General features: G+C 40.6%; 1 protein-coding gene across 30 annotated transcripts in view; it reads left to right on the plus strand.

The window, feature by feature from the left end:
* Positions 1–22,914, plus strand: part of cmn (calymmin) — a 74,810-nt gene that overhangs the window by 5,214 nt on the left and 46,682 nt on the right. For 19 of the 30 annotated variants that reach the window (XM_041884141.1, XM_041884134.1, XM_041884313.1 and 16 more), the window contains exons 3-32: positions 80–130; positions 389–439; positions 566–619; positions 720–764; positions 894–947; positions 1,046–1,096; positions 1,224–1,274; positions 1,404–1,454; positions 1,553–1,603; positions 1,735–1,764; positions 1,890–1,943; positions 3,579–3,623; positions 3,825–3,875; positions 4,049–4,102; positions 4,222–4,275; positions 5,057–5,107; positions 5,215–5,283; positions 5,381–5,434; positions 5,548–5,649; positions 5,749–5,787; positions 11,310–11,363; positions 13,636–13,686; positions 13,819–13,869; positions 14,420–14,461; positions 14,593–14,634; positions 18,830–18,880; positions 20,515–20,559; positions 20,662–20,769; positions 21,047–21,103; positions 21,641–22,501. In XM_041884141.1, the coding sequence (XP_041740075.1) occupies positions 80–130; positions 389–439; positions 566–619; positions 720–764; positions 894–947; positions 1,046–1,096; positions 1,224–1,274; positions 1,404–1,454; positions 1,553–1,603; positions 1,735–1,764; positions 1,890–1,943; positions 3,579–3,623; positions 3,825–3,875; positions 4,049–4,102; positions 4,222–4,275; positions 5,057–5,107; positions 5,215–5,283; positions 5,381–5,434; positions 5,548–5,649; positions 5,749–5,787; positions 11,310–11,363; positions 13,636–13,686; positions 13,819–13,869; positions 14,420–14,461; positions 14,593–14,634; positions 18,830–18,880; positions 20,515–20,559; positions 20,662–20,769; positions 21,047–21,103; positions 21,641–22,501 (2,424 nt within the window). The remainder of the gene's footprint in view (positions 1–79; positions 131–388; positions 440–565; positions 620–719; positions 765–893; positions 948–1,045; positions 1,097–1,223; positions 1,275–1,403; positions 1,455–1,552; positions 1,604–1,734; positions 1,765–1,889; positions 1,944–3,578; positions 3,624–3,824; positions 3,876–4,048; positions 4,103–4,221; positions 4,276–5,056; positions 5,108–5,214; positions 5,284–5,380; positions 5,435–5,547; positions 5,650–5,748; positions 5,788–11,309; positions 11,364–13,635; positions 13,687–13,818; positions 13,870–14,419; positions 14,462–14,592; positions 14,635–18,829; positions 18,881–20,514; positions 20,560–20,661; positions 20,770–21,046; positions 21,104–21,640; positions 22,502–22,914) is intronic. The other 11 variants (XM_041884175.1, XM_041884185.1, XM_041884167.1 and 8 more) reach the window with 11 other exon arrangements.

Here is a 22,914-nt window from a genome sequence, read left to right on the forward strand (position 1 = left end):
TGCCAATGCTAACATTTTACGTGTTCACAATTTTAATATGTTATACAGTATATGTTGGTAACACCTGGGTGTTCTTTAGGTTACAGCGCTGGAGCTGGGGTGGCCAGTGGAAACAGTGCCAAACCCAATGGTAAATACTCACTTTACACTGTGTTTCTCTGTTTACATTATGTTTCTTGCACAATACTACAGTTGGAAAACATGTTTTAGTTGGTGTTGAATTGATGACCTCTCATCAGTGTATGTACAGCAGGGTTGGTGGGGTGTGACAAGTTGTTCCATGAGAGTTGAATTTATTCAATAGCAATGGCTAAATTACATATGTAGGGTTTACACCTGTGGAGTGCAGCGATTTAATCTACATGCAATGTTTGTTTGTTCTATATAGGTTATGGTGCTCCTGCAGCTGTGCCCAATGGAAATGGTGCTAAACCCAATGGTTAATCTCCCTTTCTTCTTTCATGCCAATTTAGTGTTAAAGCAAGTAGTCTGTATTAGTATTTTTTCCAGAGATTCAGTAAGTGATACAACTTTGACCATTGGTTTTAATCTGTCTGATCTCTAGGTTATTATGGTGCTCCTGTAGCTGTGCCTAATGGAAATGGTGCTAAACCCAATGGTAAATTACCCCCTTATCTGTACTATGTCATATCAGATTTATTTGTTGAGATCTGGTACAATCATGCATTTTCCGTAACACTGTGATGTCCCTGTTGCAGGATATGGTGCTCCAGCCGCTGTACCCAATGGTCAAAAGTCAAAAGGTAAATCACTTTTTTTGTCTTTGAGTATCTATTTAGAGTTTTAGTACTTATATTGGTATTAGGTTTTTAGAGGTTCAGTAAGTGACACACGTACCATGTGGTTTGAGTTAACAACTGTCTGATCTCTAGGTTATTATGGTGCTCCTGTAGCTGTGCCTAATGGAAATGGTGCTAAACACAATGGTAAATTATCCCCTTATCTGTACTATGTCATATCAGATTTATTTGTTGATCTGGTACAATCATGTTTTTTCTGTAACACTGTGATGTCCCTGTTGCAGGCTATAGTGCTCCAGCTGCTGTACCCAATGGAAATGGTCAAAAATCAAAAGGTAAATCTCCTTTTTTCTTTGAGTATCAATTTAGTGTTTTAGTAATTATATTGGTGTTAGGTTTTCAGAGGTTCAGTAACTGACACAAATACCATTTGGTTTGAGTTAACATCTGTCTGATCTCTAGGATATGGTGCTCCTGTATCTGTGCCTAATGGGAATGGTGCTAAGGCCAATGGTAAACTATTTTGTCTTTGTATGCCATTTAGTCTTAGGCTATAGCAAGTATATTCATATTTTGTTTTCAGAGGTTCAGTAAGTCACACAACTACCATGTGGTTTGAGTTAACAACTTTCTGATATCTAGGTTATGGTGCTCCTGCAGCTGTGCCCAATGGAAATGGTGCTAAACACAATGGTAAATTATCCCCTTATCTGTACTATGTCATATCAGATTTATTTGTTGATCTGGTACAATCATGTTTTTTCTGTAACACTGTGATGTCCCTGTTGCAGGCTATAGTGCTCCAGCTGCTGTACCCAATGGAAATGGTCAAAAATCAAAAGGTAAATCTAATTTTTTCTTTGAGTCTCAATTTAGTGTTTTAGTAATTATATTGGTGTTAGGTTTTCAGAGGTTCAGTAAGTGACACAAGTACCATTTGGTTTGTTTGAGTTAATATCTGTCTGATCTCTAGGTTATGGTGCTCCTGCAGCTGTGCCAAATGGTTAATCTCCCTTTCTTCTTTCATGCCAATTTAGTGTTAAAGCAAGTAGTCTGTATTAGTATTTTTTCAGAGATTCAGTAAGTGATACAACTTTGACCATTGGTTTTAATCTGTCTGATCTCTAGGTTATTATGGTGCTCCTGTAGCTGTGCCTAATGGAAATGGTGCTAAACCCAATGGTAAATTAACCCCTTATTTACATTTTTACATTTACGTAATTTAGCGGACGCTCTTATCCAGAGCGACTTACAAATTGGTGCATTCACCTTATAGCCAGTGGGATAACCACTTTACAATATGTTTTTATTTTTTTTATTTTTTTTGGGGTGGGGTAAGGGGGGGTAGAAGGATTACTTTATCCTATCCCAGGTATTCCTTAAAGAGGTGGGGTTTCAAGTGTCTCCGGAAGGTGGTGAGTGACTCCGCTGTCCTGGCGTCGTGAGGGAGCTTGTTCCACCATTGGGGTGCCAGAGCAGCGAACAGTTTTGACTGGGCTGAGCGGGAACTGTGCTTCCGCAGAGGTAGGGGGGCCAGCAGGCCAGAGGTGGATGAACGCAATGCCCTCGTTTGGGTGTAGGGACTGATCAGAGCCTGAAGGTACGGAGGTGCTGCTCCCTCACAGCTCCGTAGGCAAGCACCATGGTCTTGTAGCAGATGCGAGCTTCAACTGGAAGACAGTGGAGTGTGCGGAGGAGCGGGGTGACGTGAGAGAACTTGGGAAGGTTGAACAACAGACGGGCTGTGGCATTCTGGATGAGTTGTAGGGGTTTAATGGCACAGGCAGGGAGCCCAGCCAACAGCGAGTTGCAGTAATCCAGACGGGAGATGACAAGTGCCTGGATTAGGACCTGTGCCGCTTCCTGTGTAAGGCAGGGTCGTACTCTCGAATGTTGTAGAGCATGAACCTACAGGATCGGGTCACCGCCTTGATGTTAGCGGAGAACTACAGGGTGTTGTCCAGGGTCACGCCAAGGCTCTTCGCACTCTGGGAGGAGGACACAACAGAGTTGTCAACCGTGATGGCGAGATCATGGAACGGGCAGTCCTTCCCCGGGAGGAAGAGCAGCTCCGTCTTGCCGAGGTTCAGCTTGAGGTGGTGATCCGTCATCCACACTGATATGTCTGCCAGACATGCAGAGATGCGATTCGCCACCTGGTTATCAGAAGGGGGAAAGGAGAAGATTAGTTGTGTGTCGTCTGCGTAGCAATGATAGGAGAGGCCATGTGAGGATATGACAGAGCCAAGTGACTTGGTGTATAGCGAGAATAGGAGAGGGCCTAGAACTGAGCCCTGGGACAAAAGTGGTGCGAGCACGTGGTGCGGAGACAGATTCTCGCCACGCCACTTGGTAGGAGCGACCGGTCAGGTAGGACGCAATCCAAGAGTGAGCCGCACCGGAGATGCCCAACTCGGAGAGGGTGGAGAGGAGGATCTGATCGTTCACAGTATCAAAGGCAGCAGACAGGTCTAGAAGGACAAGAGCAGAGGAGAGAGAGTTAGCTTTAGCAGTGCGGAGAGCCTCCGTGACACAGAGAAGAGCAGTCTCAGTTGAATGACCAGTCTTGAAACCTTGGATTCAGCAGGGAGGAGAAGGTGGCAAAGAGCTTCCTAGGGTTAGAGGCAGATGCTTGGAATTTAGAGTTGTAGAAAGTGGCTTTAGCAGCAGAAACAGATGAAGAAAATGTAGAGAGGAGGGAGTGAAAAGATGCCAGGTCCGCAGGGAGTCTTATCTGTACTATGTCATATCAGATTTATTTGTTGAGATCTGGTACAATCATGCATTTTCCGTAACACTGTGATGTCCCTGTTGTAGGATATGGTGCTCCAGACGCTGTACCCAATGGTCAAAAGTCAAAAGGTAAATCACTTTTTTTGTCTTTGAGTATCAATCTGATCAGTCTGATCTCTAGGTTATGGTGCTCCTGCAGCTGTGCCTAATGGAAATGGTGCTAAGGCCAATGGTAAACCTCCTTGGCTCTGTTTCTGTCAATTTCTAGATCATTCATGGTGAATTTGCAGTATATAATAATTGTTTCCTTGACAACTGTGTTATTTCCAGGTTATGGTGCCGGTGTGCCCAATGGCAATGGACAAGGAGCTAAACCCAATGGTATAGTAAACTCCTGTATTGGTGCTGCAATCATAGCTCATAATGAAGCCTTTGCCAAGTACATTTCCATTGAGACTGTTCACCTTGAGAAATGATGACTTGTTCCCAAACCATCTGTGAACGATTGTTTCGGGTTCCATTACTTTTAATAATGTATTTTCATTGATCCCAAGGTTACGGTGCTGCTCCAGCTGCTGTGCCCAACAGACAAGGAGCTAAGCCCAATGGTACGCCTAAATTAATTTTGTAAAGTGTGTTTAAATATCAACAGAATGTGATAATATTGTGTTTAAATATCAATTGATAAAAAATATGTTGCTTGGTGTCATTTACCTGAAACCTCTAGGCCAAGGAGCTGCAGCTGGTGCACCCAATGGACATGGTGCGCCGAATCCAAATGGTGTGTGTGTTGTACTTATGTGACTAAGAGTCTGTACAACTAAAATTGGCATATAGATGGGTTTGTTGTTTAGCAACAAAACCGACACGTGCGCAACTATGTGGCAAAACAGACTGGGTTGGCTTAGATTGTTGACAACATGTAAACTATATTTTGTCCCCAATGTTTATGGAAAGCATAAATACATTTGCACAATGAACACTTGTTGTTTCTCAAATACATCATTACAGTTGTTGGTTAGCTAGCGAATTTAAGTAATATTAGCATTGACATGAAATGAGTCAAAACACCTCAAAACAAGACATGGTATCAAGAACAAGATTAGACTATCTTAAACGAGCCACTTACGATTCCCAACATGGCAGTTTCTTGTCATTGTTGCTAACTATCTGGCCATCAGAATCACAACAACACACAGCCTTCTGCCCCATTGAAGTGTGTGCATCGTTTTCGTGATGTTGTCAACCCGTCTATATATTGCCAATATTCATTCAGCATGACTAAATGAATACGTTTTCACTAGCACTGGATGCTAGTCTTGTTACATGATCAAGTAGCTTTCCTAATCTTTTCCAATGTTACTTCTGCATGTCCGTGTGTGTTCAATGGTGGAGGAGTTTGAGTTAAGTCACAGCATGTATTTTCTGTGTTTGTATTGTGTGTTCTTATTCCTCATATTTTACAACCTTACTTCTGTAACACTATGTATATGTGTGTTAAATGGTAGAGGAGTTTGAGTTGGGTCACATCATGTTGTTTTGTGTATTCATGTGTTCCACAGCTGGCATGAAAGGACCCATGAAAGGATACGGCCGACCACCTTTTGGTGCAGGTAACGTACTGTGTTCTCCAACCACCCACCATTTCTTTATAGCATAATCATCTATAATTTAGCACAATGACCACATATTTGCTCCTTTGTTAATGTTGTGGTATCAGGTGCTGCTTTTGGAATGGGGACTCGAAGGGGTCTGGGGGTACCTCAACTAGCTGCAAACAGGAGGGGAGGTAAGTGAGAAGCTGAAAATTGTGAATGGATATATGAATTCACCTTTTATAGATGCTTGTTTTAACTAACTATTAATGTTGTAATTTGTGTTTCCAGTGTATGGCCGTAATGGCTATGGCGGTAATGGATATGGCGCACAGCCAATGAATGGTGAGTCAATACAAAACTCTGTCTATCTGAGCTATTTAAAAAAATGTACTAATCATTTGGAAGATTATAGTATATCCTTGTATACTTTTGACCCTTGTCCATTGTCTAACCAGGCTACAGGCCAAATGGTGCCTATGCCAGGGCTGGTCTTGGCCTGGGTGGTGGCCTCTCTGCTGGACACTCTAATGGAGGAGGCCAAAAAGGACCCACGCCAGGTAAGCTTAGCATTGTGTTTGATTAAGTCTTTCTCAGCTGTTGATATGAGAAGTGTTTTGTTTGTTTACACCATTTGTGATTTGTGATTCTCTCTGTAGGTTACGGTAGTCCCAATGGACAAGGTGTTAAACCCAATAGTAAATCTCCCTTTTTCTTTATATGCACGTTTTGTGTTTTACCAAGTTAGTATGTTTTAAGATATTCACTAAGGCTAAACACATAATTCTTTACTGTTTGAAGGATGCCGCACTTCCCATTTCTCACTTCGCCATAGTGTAGTAGTTCGGGTTTGGTTCAATCGCAGTGAATCGAATCATGGGAATCAAAATAATGATTTGTCAATCACGGTAAAATGAAAAAAGATTAGCTGTAGCCTTCCATTTGAATTATGTCACTGCAAAACATGTATTGTACATACTTAAACTTGATTTGGGCATTCAATTTATGGGACATTGCAACTCAATAGATGCTAGTTAGCCTACAAAGTAAACACTTCTAAGGTAAGTTAAATACACTAGCAGGGTAGAAATTTGACGAACTGACTTGTTGGAAAGGTGGCATCCTATGACGGTGTCACGTTAAAAGCCACTGAGCTCTTCAGTAAGGCCATTCTACTGCCAATGTCTGTCTATGGAAATTGCATGGCTGTGTGCTCGATTTTCTACCCCTGTCAGCAAAGAGTGTGGCTGAAATAGCCGAATCCACTAATTTGAAGGGGTGTCCACATACTTTTGAATATATAGTTTATTTCTAAACTAGAAAAGGTACATTTCCTGAAGAAAATGTGTGTGCTTGCTTCAGCTATATGGTAGTTGGAGATTTACATTTACATTTTAGTCATTTAGCAGACGCTCTTATCCAGAGCGACTTACAGTTAGTGAGTGCATACATTTTCATATTGGCCCCCCGTGGGAATCGAACCCACAACCCTGGCATTGCAAGCGCCATGCTCTACCAACTGAGCTACAGGGGTCCAATTTTTGTTTACTTTTCCAGTTGAAAAACAATATTCCACATATAAATACAGTAATGTACACACACATAAGGGTAAAAAAATATGTTTTGAGCAGTATAGTTTTAAACAAAAATCACAAGTGCCAAATTCATTGGGTAGGCCATTCAAGGAGTTGACCTGATGGTGCCCTCTGTCATCGGTCTCCCCCCTTGCTTGAGCAATAATAGAGGAGCAATAGAGAACAAAAGAGGAATGGCCCACCCCCCTACTTGTGCTAGGTCAGAGGAGATGTGCCCTTTTGTTAAGTAAATCAGGTGATAAATGAGCTGAAAAAGGAGCCTGGAGCCTGGAGTAGGACTTTAAATGAATTCAATCTGAATAGAAGCTGAAGCAGTTCAATATAGTAAGAATAGGTCTGATTACATTATTAGACTTCTATATACTTCAGCTAGCACATCAATTATGAAAAATTGTAGGACTATGTCTCTGAAAAATGAACTGTGACTAAAACTCAGGACATGCTTTCAATGGTGTCTCCTGACACCAAATCAAATAACATTTTATTGGTCGCATCCACATATTTAGCAGAAGTTATTGCGGGTGTAGCAAAATGCTTGTGTTCCTACCTCCAACAGTGCAGTAATATCTAGAAAATACAAAAGAATACACACAAATCTAAAAGTAAAGAATGCAATTAAGAAATATAGAAATATCAGGATGAGCAATGTTGGAGTCCAGAGTATGTATGTATGCATTCGGAAAGTATTCACACCCCTTGACTTTCTCCACATTTGTTACATTACAGCCTTATTCGAAAATGGTTTAAATAGTTTTTTCCCCTATTCAATCTACACACAATACCCCATAATGACAAAGCAAAAACAGGGTTTAGACATTTTTGCAAATGTATTAAAAATAAAAAAACATATCACATTTACATAACTATTCAGACCCTTTACTCATTACTTTGTTGAAGCACCTTTGGCAGCGATTTCTGCCTTGAGTCTTCTTGTGTATGACGCTACAAGCTTGGCACACCTCACTTGTATTTGGGGAGTTTCTCCAATTGTTCTCTGCAGATCCTCTCAAGCTCTGTCAGGTTGGATGGGGAGCGTCGCTGCACAGCTATTTTCAGGTCTCTCCAGAGATGTTCGATTGGGTTCAAGTCCGGGCTCTGGCTGGGCCACTCAAGGACATTCAGAGACTTGTCCCGAAGCCATTCCTGCGTTGTCTTGGCTGTGTGCTTAGGGTCGTTTTCCTGTTGGAAGGTGAACCTTCACCCCAGCCTGAGGTCCTGAGCGCTCTGGAGCAGGTTTTCATCAAGGATCTCTGTACTTTGCTCCGTACATCTTTCCCTCGATCCTGACTAGCCTCCCAGTCCCTGCCGCCGAAAAACATCCCAACAGCTTGATGCTGCCACCACCATGCTTTACCATAGGGATGGTGCCAGGTTTCCTCCAGATGTGATGCTTGGCATTCAGGCCGAAGAGTTCAATCTTGGTTTCATCAGACCAGAGAATCTTGTTTCTCATGGTCTGAGAGTCCTTTAGGTGCCTTTTGATAAACTCCAAGCGGGCTGTCATGTGCCTTTTACTGAGGAATGGCTTCCGTCTGGCCGCTCTACCATAAAGGCCTGATTGGTGGAGTGCTGCAGAGATGGTTGTCCTTCCGGAAGGTTCTCCCATCTCCACAGAGGATCTCTGGAGCTCTGTCAGAGTGACAATGGGGTTCTTGGTCACCTCCCTGACCAAGGCCCTATTCCCTCGATTGCTCAGTTTGACCGGGCGGCCAGCTCTAGGAAGAGTCTCGGTGGTTCCAAACATCTTTCATTTAAGAATGATGGAGGCCACTGTGTTTTTGGGGATGTTCAATGACACAATCCTGTCTCGGAGCTCTACGGACAATTCCTTCGACCTCATAGCTTGGTTTTTGCTCTGACATGCATTGCCAACTGTCAACCAACTGTCAACTGTCAACCAGTTGTATGCCTTTCCAAATCATGTCCAATCAATTGAATTTACCCCAGGTGAAATCAAATCAAGTTGTAGAAACATCTCAATGATGGTTTTTACATTTTAGTCATTTTAGCAGACGCTCTTATCCAGAGCAACTTACAGTTAGTGAGTGCATACATTTTTCATACTGGCCCACCGTGGGAATCGAACCCACAACCCTGGCGTTGCAAGTGCCATGCTCTACCAACTGAGCTACAGGATCAATGGAAACAGGATGCACCTGAGCTCAATTTTGAGTCTCATAGCAAAGGCTCTGAATACCTATGTAAATAAGGTATTTCTGTAAAAAAAATTATACATTTGCAAAAATCTCTAAAAACCTGTTTTCGCTTTGTCATTATGGGGTATTCTGTGTAGATTGAGGACAAAAATGTGTTTCATCCATTTTAGAATAAGGCTGTAATGTAACAAAATGTGGAAAAAGTAAAGGGGTCTGAACACTTTCCCGAATGCACTGTATATATTATATATGCACTACCGGTCAAACGTTTTGGAACACCTACTCATTCAAGGGCTTTACTTTATTTTTTTACTATTTTCTACATTGTAGATTAATAGTGAAGACATCAAAACTATGTTAAACAAATCTAAATATATTTTATATTTGAGATTCTTCAAATAGCCACCCTTTGCCTTGATGACATCTTTGCACACTCTTGGCATTCTCTCAACCAGCTTCACCTGGAATGCTTTTCCAACAGTCTTGAAGGAGTTCCCACATATGCTGAGCACTTGTTGGCTGCTTTTCCTTCACTCTGCGGTCCGACTCATCCCAAACCATCTCAATTTGGTTGAGGTCGGGGGATTGTGGAGGCCAGGTCATGTGATGCAGCACTCCATCACTCTCCTTCTTGGTAAAATAGCCCGTACACAGCCTGGAGGTGTGTTGGGTCATTGTCCTGTTGAAAAACAAACGATAGTCCCATTAAGCCCAAACCAGATGGGATGGCGTATCGCTGCAGAATGCTGTGGTAGCAATGCTGGTTAAGTGTGCCTTGAATTCTAAATAAATCACAGACAGTGTCACCAGCAAAGCACCCCCACACTATAACACTTCCTCCTCCATGCTTTACGGTGGGAAATACACATGCAGAGATCATCCGTTCACCCACACCGCGTCTCACAAAGACACGGTGGTTGGAACCAAAATTCTCCAATTTGGACTCCAGACCAAAGGACACATTTCCACCGGTCTAATGTCCATTGCTCGTGTTTCTTGGCCCAAGCAAGTCTCTTCTTCTTATTGGTGTCCTTTAGTAGTAGTTTCTTTGCAGTAATTCGACCATGAAGGCCTGATTCACGCAGTCTCCTCTGAACAGTTGTTGAGATGTGTATGTTACTTGAACTCTGTGAAGCATGCAATCTGAGGAATGAACTTATCCTCTGCAGCAGAGGTAACTCTGGGTCTTCCTTTCCTGTGGCGGTCCTCATTAGAGCCAGTTTCATCATAGCGCTTGATGGTTTATTGCGACTGCATTTGAAGAAACTTTCAAAGTTGTTGACATTTTCCGTATTGACTGACCTTCATGTCTTAAAGTAACGATGGACCGTCGTTTCTCTTTGCTTATTTGAGCTGTTCTTGCCATATTATGGACTTGGTCTTTTACCAAATAGGGCTATCTTCTGTATAGGGCTATCCCCCCCCCCCCACCTTGTCACAACACAACTGATTGGCTCAAACGCATTCAGCAAATTAAGTTTTAAGAAGGCACACCTGTTCATTGAAATGCATTCCAGGTGACTACCTCATGAAGCTGGTTGAGAGAATGCCAAGAGTGTGCAAAGCTGTCATCAAGGCAAAGGGGTGGCTATTTGAAGTAACTAACTTTTCACTGTTAATGTAGTCCCAAAATGTTTTGCCTGTTAGAAATCAAGTCATGTGATGCAAAATGCATCATACAGGGATCTGTATTTTGAAAGTTACATCCCGCAATTCAATTCTGCCATGAGGCAGAGAGAGAACTTTGCATTTTGAAATCTTAAATGATAGTGCATTCATGTTTAAAAAAAAAAGCTAATAACATTTTTGGTGAATATAAGAAGTTGAGTTAAAGAATGTATAATTGGTGGAGTACTGTGGATACCAATATCCCTGTGAGCCTACCAGACCCATGGGTTAAGAACATACATTTTAGATTAATAATATTACATTGTATTGTATTACACCATCTAAACGTATTCCAAGGACCCCTGTGCGAAAATTAGTTTAATATGTTCTTAGTGATATTCATTAAAAAAATGAAATGTAAAAAAATATACACTGAGTGTGCAATACATTAAGGACACCTGCTCTTTCCATGACATAGACTGACCAGGTGAATCCAGGTGAAAGCTATGATCCCTTATTGATGTCACTTGTTCAATCCACTTCAATCCTTGAGAAAATTGAGACATGGATTATATATGTGTGCCATTCAGAGGGTGAATGGGAAAGACAAAAGATTTAAGTGCCTTTGAACGGGGTATGGTAGTAAGAACTGCAACGCTGCTGGGTTTTTCACGCTCAACAGTTTCCTGTGTATATAAAAAATGGTCCACCACCCAAAGGACATCCAGCCAGCTTGACACAACTGTGGGACACATTGGTGTCAACAGCCAGCATCCCTGTGGGCTGTTCAGAGGGCACTTTGAGAACCCCTGGCCTAAGTGGTACAACCATGAACATTGGTTTGATCTGTCTGATTTCTAGGTTATGGTGCTCCTGCAGCTGTGCCAAATGGAAATGGTGCTAAAAAAAACAAAGGTAAATCTCCCTTTTTTCGATGTATACTAATGTTGTGTTTTACCAAGTACATTAGTATTATCTTATGCTTTGAGGTTCAGTAAGGGAAACATGGTGCTGCTGTGCCCAATGGAAATGGTGCTAAGCCCAATGGTAAACCGCCTTGGCTCTGTTTCTGTTAATTCTAGATAATTTATGTTAAATTTGCAGTATATTATAATTAGGTCTGCTTGCTGAAAGCAAGAACAACTACTGAAATCTGACAGGCTTATTATTCGCCTTCCGCTACCACCTGTAGCACCAAAACCATAAAAGGTACTAATACCAAAACAACTTTAAAATGTACAAGCTGATTGTCTTCAGGTTGCTAGAAATAAACTTTTTGATACTAATTATACTTTTCACACTACAACCATATTTTCATAAAACCAATGCATTTCAATGGCCATAGACTTGAATGGTAGAAAAAAGTAATAGTAATTTAGACACATCTCCTATTGAACTGTTTAAGCTATCAACACCAAACCAACGTTGAAATGTGGAGACTGACTTAACATAGATTGCTTGTATACAGCTTTTTGATACTATTTATAATTTGAGTGGTGCAGCGGTCTAAGGCACTGCATCTCAGAGCTTGAGGCATCACTACATAATTTGTTCTTAACTGACTTGCCTAGTTAAATAAAGGTTAAATAAAATTACAAATTAAAAACAATTTTACATTTGCATAAATGGTCTATAGGCTTTAATGGGAAGTATTTGGATTCGCCACTGCTCAACCGTTTATTCTACAAACACCACACTAACGTTGCAATATGTAGACAGACTCAACTAACATGGATTTTTAAAAGCTTTTTGATTATATTTATACTTTTTGCACTATAACCATTTCAAATTTATATAAAAGCTCCATAGGCTATAATTGGTACATTTTGCTTTCGTCACTGCTCTTGAACCGTTAAAGTTACAAACACCAAACGTTGACATATACAGATTGACTGAACTTAGATTGCTTGTAAAAAATATTGTTGATACTATTTGTACTTTTTGAACTATAACCATTTAATATTTTCAATAAATGCTCCGTAGACTTCAATGGTAAAATTGGATCCGACACTGTTCTTGAACTATTTATGCTACAAACACCAAACCAACGTTGACATGTGCCGACTGACTCAACTGCTTGTCAAAAGATTGTCGATACTATTTGTACTTTTTGAACTATAACTATTTTAAAGTTGCATAAAAGATCCATAGGCTACAGAAAGGCACATTTTGAATTCGCAACTGCTCTTGATCCGTTTAAGCTACAAACACCAAACCAACGTTGAAATATGCAGACTGACCCAACCTAGTTAAAACATATTTTTGCTACCATTCATACTTTATATTCTATAAAGCTTGTTGTATCCCCATTTCAATGGCAGAATGCAGGCTTCAACAAATTTAAACTGAAATCACTGCTACAGAACTTTCAAAAAAGTTCAAACAAAAACATTTAGACTGCTTAAAAACACATTTCATAGGGTGCGTTCGTAAATTCACTCTGGCTATCTATTCCGATTTCAGAGCGCTCTCATCTGAGTGTGCCAGAGTGCAGAATAAGTGATTAATTTACGAACGCTCAACACCCGTAGAATATGGCCGGTGTCAGTAAATGTTGGCAAAAAAGCATAATTAAATTGTTGCCAGCAGCACAGTTACAGTCACCAATGCTCTGGATAACATGAAAACAGCGCAATCAGCTCTGCTAGGGCAAGTAAAATGGTCAGAGTGAGGTGTTCTCTCATTTGTGTCTGGAAGTAGCTAGCAAGCTAGCAAACGTTAGCTAGTTAGCTTGGGTGTTTGACTGCCGATGTGAGGTCAGAACGCTCGGATCAATTCTACTCCTCGGCTAGAGCGTCCAGTGTGCGCTCTGAACGCTCTGAGAGCGAAATGCTCTGAATTTACAAACGGACAATCTGACAAAGCTCAGAATTTATGAATGCCCAGAGTGCACTCTGAGCACACTCTGGCACTCCAGAGTGAATTTACGAACACACCCATAGTACTCCCTCTAGCCTACTATACTAACTCACTATAGTAACTCCACACTACATCACACCCCACAACTAACCCATAGGCCTATAACAGCCCTATTACTATCATTGCTACTACTAACATTACTACTGCGGTCACTACCACTACTACTATTTCACAAGAATAAATACTTTAAGGCAAGCAAGCACACACATTTTCTTTAGGAAATGTCATTTTCTAGTTGTTTTTGTTGTGACAACTGTGTTATTTATAGGCTATGGTGCTGTAGCTGATGTGCCAAATGGACAAGGTGCCAAACCCAATGGTAAGTCCACCCAAAACAATTCTGTCTTTGTCAATTTATCGTTCGTTTTTTAGCATACATCAGTATTATGTTTTCAGAGGTTACGTGACACAACTACCATTTGGTTTGAGTTAACATTTGTCTGGTTTCTAGGTTATAGTGCTGGAGCTGGTGTACCCAATGGACAAGGAGCAAAACCCAATGGTAATGTAAACCCCTACATTAGTGCTGCAATCACAGCTATTAAAGATGCCATTGCCAAGTGACATTTCTATTGAGACTGTTCACCATGAGAAGTGGTTTTATAACTGCATGTAGTCCAGGGATACTTGAAAGATGGGACAATCCCCCCCCCCAAAAAAAAATCACAAAAAAAGTATTCATATTAACAACATTTTAAATATATATTTTTATAAAACAAAGTATCAGGTATCACACCAGGTAAAGGAACAACCTCCTAATGAATACATTTTTTCATCAAATGCACCTAACTCAGACACCATTAAAGGCATTTATAAAAAAGTGTTTAAAGGCCTTGATTGTTTCATTCTAACATTAGATTATTCAAATATGTAATACAAATCTCCAAACCCAATAGTAAGTTCCCCTGGAATTTTGTTTATGGAGTTTCCTAAATCTTATGATTGTTGTTGTTGAACCATGTCATTCAAGGACACAATTCTGTTTGAAATCTGTCACAACCATCTTTAAGTGAAAAGTTTTTAATTTATTCTTCCTGTGGGGATAACTTCAGGTTATGGTGGTGTACCCAATGGATATGGTCCCAGACCCAGTGGTAAGACCGCAACATTACTCAGTTGTATTAATTCAGTTTTTGTTCTATAGTTATGGTCATTTGATATCAAACCAGTTGTAATGACCATCTAAGACCATAAGTCAATGCATTTGTCTGTTTCTGATGCCTAGGGTATGGATATCCCAATGGTGGGGCAAAGGCACCCAAACCAGGTAAATATCAACAACACGTCCCAACCCATGTACGACCCGACTGATTTCACATAGAAATATGGGTTATAGACCTGTCATTCTCATTTAATGCAAGTCTGATAAGTGATAGATCCTTTTTATGAGCGATTTTTCTATGCTTCTCTTTCTGTAAGTTCAGTTTTTTTGTTTTTTACTTTCTGTTTTGTACATCAGCTTCAAACTGCTGAAAATATGATATTTTTGGTTATTGAAAATATATTTCACAGCTGTTTAGATGGAACAATCTTGAGCCACCCATAAGAAAATGTATGCACACATTACTGTAAGTCGCTTTGGATAAAAGTGTCTGCTAAATGGCATATATTATACAATTGTATTATACAATATTAGATATGTATATATATATACACACTACCGTTCAAAAGTTTGGGGTCACTTAGAAATGTCCTTGTTTTCTAAAGAAAAGCAATTTTATTGTCCATTAAAATAACATCAAATTGATCCGAAATACAATGTAGACATTGTTAATGTTATAAATGGCTATTGTAGCTGGAAACGGCTGATTTTTAATGGAATATCTACATAGGCGTACAGAGGCCCATTATCAGCAACCATTAGTCCTGTGTTCCAATGGCACGTTGTGTTTGCTAATCCAAGTTTATCATTTTAAAATGCTAATTGATCATTAGAAAACCCTTTTGCAATTATGTTAGCACAGCTGAAAACTGTTGTGCTGATTAAAGAAGCAATAAAACTGGCCTTCTTGAGACTAGTTGAGTATCTGGAGCATCAGCAATTGTGGGTTCGATTACAGGCTCAAAATGGCCATAAATAAAGAACTTTCTTCAGAAACTCTTCAGTCTATTCTTGTTCTGAGAAATGAAGGCTATTCCATGCGAGAAATTGCCAAGAAACTGAAGATCTCGTACCGCTGTGTACTACTCCCTTCACAGAACAGCGCAAACTGGCTCTAACCAGAATAGAAAGAGGAGTGGGAGGCCCCGGTGCACAACTGAGCAAGAGGTCAAATACATTAGAGTGTCTAGTTTGAGAAACAGACGCCTCACAGGTCCTCAACTGGCAGCTTCATTAAATAGTACCAGCAAAACACTAGTCTCAACGTCAAAAGTGAGAGACGACTTCGGGATGCTGACCTTCTAGGCAGAGTTGTAAAGAAAAATACATATCTCAGACTGGCCAATAAAAAGAAAAGATTAAGATGGGCAAAAGAACACACATTGGACAGAGGAAGATTGGAAAAAAGTGTTATGGACAGACAAATTGAAGTTTGAGGTGTTCGGATCACAAAGAAGAACATTTGTGAGACGCAGACCAAATGAAAAGATGCTGGAGGAGTGCTTGATGCCATCTGTCAAGCATGGTGGAGGCAATGTGATGGTCTGGGGGTGCTTTGGTGGTGGTAAAGTGGTAGATTTGTACAGGGTAAAAGGGATCTTGAAGAAGGAAGGCTATCAATCCATTTTGCAACGCCATGCCATACCCTGTGGACGGCGCTTGATTGGAGCCAATTTCCTCCTACAACAGGACAATGACCCAAAGCACAGCTCCAAACTATGCAATAACTATTTAGGGAAGAAACAGTCAGCTGGTATTCTGTCTATAATGGAGTGGCCAGCACGGTCACCGGATCTCAACCCTATTGTGCTGTTGTGGGAGCAGCTTGACCATATTGTGGTAAGAAGTGCCCATCTGTCACGCCCTGGCTCTGGGGACTCTTAAATGTTGAGCCAGGGTGTGGAGTATATTTTCTATGTTGTGTTTTCTAGATCGTTTAGATCTATGTTGGCCAGGGTGGTTCCCAATCAGAGGCAGCTGTATCTCGTTGTCTCTGATTGGGGACCATACTTAGGCAGCCTGTTTGGCACTAGTCGGTGTGGGATCTTGTTCCGTTAAGTTATTTTTTTGTTAACCTAGGACTTCACGTTTCGTTTGTTTGTTGTGTTGTCGTGAGTTTAGTACTTAATAAAATGTACGCTTATCACGCTGCGCCTTGGTCCTTCTCGTTAATGAACGATCGTGACACCATCAAGCCAATCCAACATGTGGGAGGTGCTTCGGGAAGCATGGGGTGAAATATCTTCAGATTACCTCAACAAGTTGACAACTAAAATGCCAAAGATCTGCAAGGCTGTAATTGCTGCAAATGGAGGATTTTTGATGAAAGCAAAGTTTGAAGGACAAAATTATTATTTCAATTAAAAATCATTATTTCTAACCTTGTCAATGACTACATGTCCTACTCATTTAGCTATATTTCCTGTTCAAACTCATTTCATGTATGTTTTCATGGAAAACAAGGACATATCTAAGTGACCAAAAACTTTTGAATGAAAGTGTGTACAGTTGAAGTCTGAAGATTACATACACCTTAGCCAAATACATTTAAACTCAGTTTTTCACAATTCCTGACATTTAATCCTAGTAGAAATTCCCTGTCTTAGGTCAGTTAGGATCTCGACTTTATTTTAAGAATGTGAAATGTCAGAATAATAGTAGAGAGAATTATTTATTTCAGCTTTAATTTCTTTCATCACATTCTCAGTGGGTCAGAAGTTTACATACACTCAATTAGTATTTGGTAGCATTGCCTTTAAATTGTTTAACTCGGGTCAAACGTTTCAGGTAGCCTTCCACAAGCTTCCCACAATAAGTTGGGTGAATTTTGGCCCATTCCTCCTGACAGAGCTGGTGTAACTGAGTCAGGTTTGTAGGCCTCCATGCTCGCACACACTTTTTCAGTTCTGCCCACAAATGTTCTATAGGATTGAGGTCAGGGCTTTGTGATGGCCACTCCAATACCTTGACTTTGTTGTCCTTAAGCCATTTTGCTACAACTTTGGAAGTATGCTTGCATTGTCCATTTGGAAGACCCATTTGCGACCAAGCTTTCACTTCCTGACTGATGTCTTGAGATGTTGCTTCAATATATCCACATCATTTTCCTTCCTCATGATGCCATCTATTTTGTGAAGTGCACAAGTCCCTCCTGCAGCAAAGCACCCCCACAGCATGATGCTGCCACCCTCGTGCTTCACGGTTGGGATGGTGTTCTTCGGTTTGCAAGCCCCCCCCTTTTCCTCCAAACATAACAATGGTCATTATGGACAAACAGTTTGATTTTTGTTTCATCAGACCAGAGGACATTTCTCCAAATGTACGATCTTTTTCCCCATGTGCAGTTGCAAACCGTAGTCTGGCTTTTTTATAGCGGTTTTGGAGCAGTGGCTTCTTCCTTGCTGAGCGGCCTTTCAGGTTATGTCGATATAGGACTCATTTTACTGTGGATATAGATACTTTTGTACCTGTTTCCTCCAGCATCTTCACAAGGTTCTTTGCTGTTGTTCTGGGATTGATTTGCACTTTTCGCACCATAGTACGTTCATCTCTAGGAGACAGAATGCGACTCCTTCCTGAGCGGTATGACGGCTGCGTGGTCCCAAGGTGTTTATACTTGCGTACTATTGTTTGTACAGATGAACGTCGTACCTTCAGGCGTTTGAAAATCGTTCCCAAGGATGAACCAGACTTGTGGACTACAATATTTTTTCTGAGGTCTTGGCTGATTTTCTTTTGATTTTCCCATGATGTCAAGCAAAGAGGCACTGAGTTTGAAGGTAGGCCTTTAAATACATCCAGAGGTACACCTCCAATTGACTCAAATTATGTCAATTAGCCTATCAAAATAATAATAATAATAATATGCCATTTAGCAGACACTAAAGCCATGACATCATTTTCTGGAATTTTCCAAGCTGTTTATAGGCACAGTCAACTTAGTGTATGTAAACTTCTGACCCACTGGAATTGTGATACCGTGAATTATAAGTGAAATAATCTGTCTGTAAACAATTGTTGGAAAAATTACTTGTGTCATGCACAAAGTAGATGTCCTAACCGACTTGCCAAAACTATAGTTTGTTAACAAGAAATTTGTGGAGTGGTTGAAAAATGAGTTTTAATGACTCCAACCTAAGTGTATGTAAACTTCTGACTTCAACTGTGTATATATATATATATATATATATAATATTATTATATTACAATGATTCTCTAGTCTACAGTATACATTGCTTGTTGTGTCACAAACTGAAATCAGGCGAACATTTAGAATTTTAGAAACGGCGGAGCTACATTCTACATATTGCACCTTTAATAGATCTCTTAGTTTTGTATTAATGCTATATTTGATCTCAAGGTTATGGTGAAGGAGCTGGTGTACCCAATGGATATGGAGCTAAACCTAATGGTAAATCCCTGCTAAAGTGTATGAAAGTCCTGAAAAGTGTATCCAATATTTATTTTTACGACACATAATACCCCATAATGACAGTGAAAACATGTTTTTAGATTTTCATTTATTGAAAATGAAATACAGAAATATCTAATTTACAGAAGTATTCACACCCCTGAATCAGTACTTTGTAGAAGCAACTTTGGCAGCGATTATGGCTGTGAGTCTTTCTGGTTAAGTCTCTAAGAGCTTTCCACACCTGGATTGTGCAACATTTGCCCATTATTCTTTTCAAAATTCTTCCAGCTCTGTCAAATTGGTTGTTTATCATTGCTAGACAACCATTTTCAGGTCTTGCCATAGATTTTAAAGTAGATTTAAATCAAAACTGTAACTCGGCCAATCGGGAACATTCCCTGTCTTCTTGATAAACAACTCCAGTGTCGATTTGGCCTTGTGTTTTAGGTTATTGTCATGCTGAAAGGTGAATTCATCTCCCAGTGTCTGGTGGAAAGCAGACTGAACCAGGTTTTCCTCTAGGATTTTGCCTGTGCTTAGCTCCATTCCGCTTCTTTTTAATCCTGAAAAACTCCCCAGTCCTTAACGATTACAAGCATACCCATAACATGATGCAGCCACCACTATGTTTGAAAATATGGAGAGTGGTACTCCATAATGTGTTGTATTGGATTTGCCCCAAACATAACACTTTGTATTCAGGACAAAAAGTTAATTGCTTTGCCACATTTTTTTCAGTATTACGTTAGTGCCTTGTTGCAAACAGGATGCATGTTTTGGAATATTTGTATTCTGTACAGGCTTCCTTCTTTTCACTCTGTCAATTAGGTTAATATTGTGGAGTAACTACAATGTTGTTGATCCATCCTCAGTTTTCTCCTATCACAGCCAATAAACTCTGTAACTGTTTTAAAGTCACCATTGGCCTCACTGTGAAATCCCTGAGCAGTTTCCTTCCTCTCTGGCAACTGAGTTAGGAAGGACGCCTGTATCTTTTTAGTGACTGGGTGTATTGATACACCATCCAAAGTGTAATTAATAACTTCACAATGCACAACGGGATATTCAATGTCTGCTTTTTATTTTTAATTTTTTTAATCATCTACCAATAGGTGCCCTTCTTTGTGAGGCATTGGAAAACCTCCCTGGTCTTTGTGGTTGAATCTGTGTTTGAAATGTACTGCTCGACTGACGGCTAATTGTGTGTGTGGGTACAGAGATGAGGTAGTCATTCAAAAATCATGTTAAACACTATTATTGCTCACAGAGTGAGTCGATGCAACATATGTGACTTGTGTTGGGTTAAATACTTCTTGACTCAAGACATTTCAGCTATTAATTTTAATTAATTTATAAAGAATTAAAAAAACATAATTCCGCTTTACCATTATGGGGTATTGTGTGTAGGCCAGTGACAAAAATCTCAATGAAATATATTTAAAATTCAGGTTGTAACACAACAAAATGTGGAAAAAGTAAAGGGGTGTGAATACTTTCTGAAGGCACTGTATATCATCTGGTGAATGTTGAATAGGAAGTGTCTACATATAAACTATTATGGTGAATTTGCAGTAGGTCGATTAGGAATTTGCAGTAGGTCTAAATCATCATTGTTTTGTTGTTATTTCCAGGCTATGGTGCTGGAGCTGGTGTGCCCAATGGACAAGGAGCTAATGGTAAGTCCACCCTGGAAGTTTGTTTAGGTTCCATCCCAGGTAATACATGTATCTTCTTGATTATGCTGTAGCAAATTGATATGTTATTGGTATATGTTGTAGGTTATGGAAATGGTTCACCTCAACCTCAAAATACTAAAGGTGTCGGAGCAGGTGCACCTATTGGAGGAACTAAAGCATCAAATGAAGGAGCTAAAGCACCAAATGGTGGTAAGCATTCACTATTAAAAGCTGAGGTTGTGTAAATGTTAGGAACTGCGCCCCTATGCACTGTATGTTTAAAAAAAAAAATGTTTTTTTTAAAACCTTTATTTCAACATGGCGTGTTGAAATAAAGGTAAAATAAAGCATTTGCTCACTCTATCCCATGTTTGTCATTTGCCACTGTAATCTTAACTTGTTGGTTATTATGTTGGTCATAAGCAATGTATGTTGTAATGCGCACTTGATTTGTGAGCCAGTATTTTTACACTCTTGTGGTTCCTAGGGTATGGTGTACCTGCTGGTGTACCCAATGGACATTTGGCTAAAGTAGTCAATACTGGTAAATTCTCCATGTTGTCTGATTGTGGCCTCAGCTTCTCTGTCTTAACCTGTTTGCTGAGTCCATTTTGTTCCGTATGGTTGAGTTTGTCTTTGTATGTGGTTTGTCTCAGCATGTCTTACAAAATGTGTCTTCTAATCTAATATGGGTGAAACTAGTAGTATGGTGTTTAAAGCATGTTTTCATGTTCTTCTTGCATGTTGTAATTTGTGTCAATCGGTCTGTACTGTACAGTTTGTCTTTATATGTGGTTTGTCTCAGAGCAACTATACTAAGAAGGTATTATGGTGCATGTGTTTTATTTTATAAGCAATAATTGAGCAGTATTGCATTTCAGATTTCAAGCATGTCTTCCTGTTCTACTTATGCATGTGCTGTATGTCTGTCGTGGTAAGATGTCCCTTGTTTGTTTTATCTCCTAAATTATCATGTCAAGATACTGTCATACTGCATGTTTCACTCATGTTTCACTGTTGCACTTTTTCACTGATTAGTTATCTTTTAGTTGGTACAAAGTTACTGTGTTTTGGTTCCCAGGTTACGGCATGCCAAATGGATACAGCATGTCAAATGGGCAGGGTACTAAAGGTGTTGGTGCACTGAATGGAAAGGGCCCCAAAGGTGAAGTTCTTACTCCTGAAGCACCAAGCTATGCCCCAGCACCCGAGCCAGGACCTGTAGTACCTGAGCCAACAAAGGGTGTAGCTCCAGCTCCAATCGTTCCACAGGGGAAGCTTTTCCCTAAGCCAGTACCTATAGTACCACAGGCAAAGAGTCCAAAGACAGCGCCAGAGCCAGCACCGGTTCCACAAGGAAAGACATACCCTAAGCCCGCACAAGAGCCAGCACCGGTTCCACAAGGAAAGACATACCCTAAGCCCGCACAAGAGCCAGCACCGGTTCCACAAGGAAAGACATACCCTAAGCCCGCACAAGAGCCAGCACCGGTTCCACAAGGAAAGACATACCCTAAGCCCGCACAAGAGCCAGCAATGGTTCCACAAGGAAAGACATACCCTAAGCCAGCACCAGAGCCAGCACCAATTCCACAAGGGAAGACATACGCTAAGCCATCACCAAAGCCAGCACCTGTCGTTCCACAAGGAAAGCCGTGCCCTAACAAAGCACCAGAGCCAGCACCAGTTCCACAAGGGAAGACATACCCGAAGCCAGCCCCAGAGCCAGCACCTGTAGTACCACAGGCAAAGAGTCCGAAGCCAGCACCAGAGCCAGCACCTGTCATTCCACAATGGAAGCCGTATCCTATGCCAGCACCTGTGGTTCCACAAGGAAAGACGTACCCTAAACCAGCACCAGAGCCAGCACCACAGGCAAAAAGTCCAAAGCCAGTGGCACCAGCCATGCCACAAGGAAAGAGTCCCAAAGTACCAAACAGGGGTAAAACTATACTATTCTCTGCATGTCCATGAGGTGGTGTGCCATGTTAATGGCATGCTTAGTATTTAGTTAGAATTTATATCACACTGGCCAAGGGGTGTAAAAGCATCAGATTTTCTTAAAGCATGTGAGTAGCTAGCTCTGGAAATAACCTGTAATGCAATGGATTATCCTCACATAAACAGAATAATGGTTTGGGATGTTCAATCCATGGGAGAATATTTTTCAACCAACCTTTACTTGGTGATTCTTCCTTCTCGACTTGGAAGGAACCGTTGTCTTCTGAACTCCCATGGCTAGTTGCAGGTGTATTTTGGAATTTAGGAAATGCTCAGTTAAATTAAATACATTTTTGTGCCATGAAATAATCCAACAATGTACAGTGGGGTCTGCAATTATTGACACCCTTGATA

This window comes from Coregonus clupeaformis, chromosome 1, assembly GCF_020615455.1.
Source record: "Coregonus clupeaformis isolate EN_2021a chromosome 1, ASM2061545v1, whole genome shotgun sequence".
Lineage (NCBI taxonomy): Eukaryota > Metazoa > Chordata > Actinopteri > Salmoniformes > Salmonidae > Coregonus > Coregonus clupeaformis.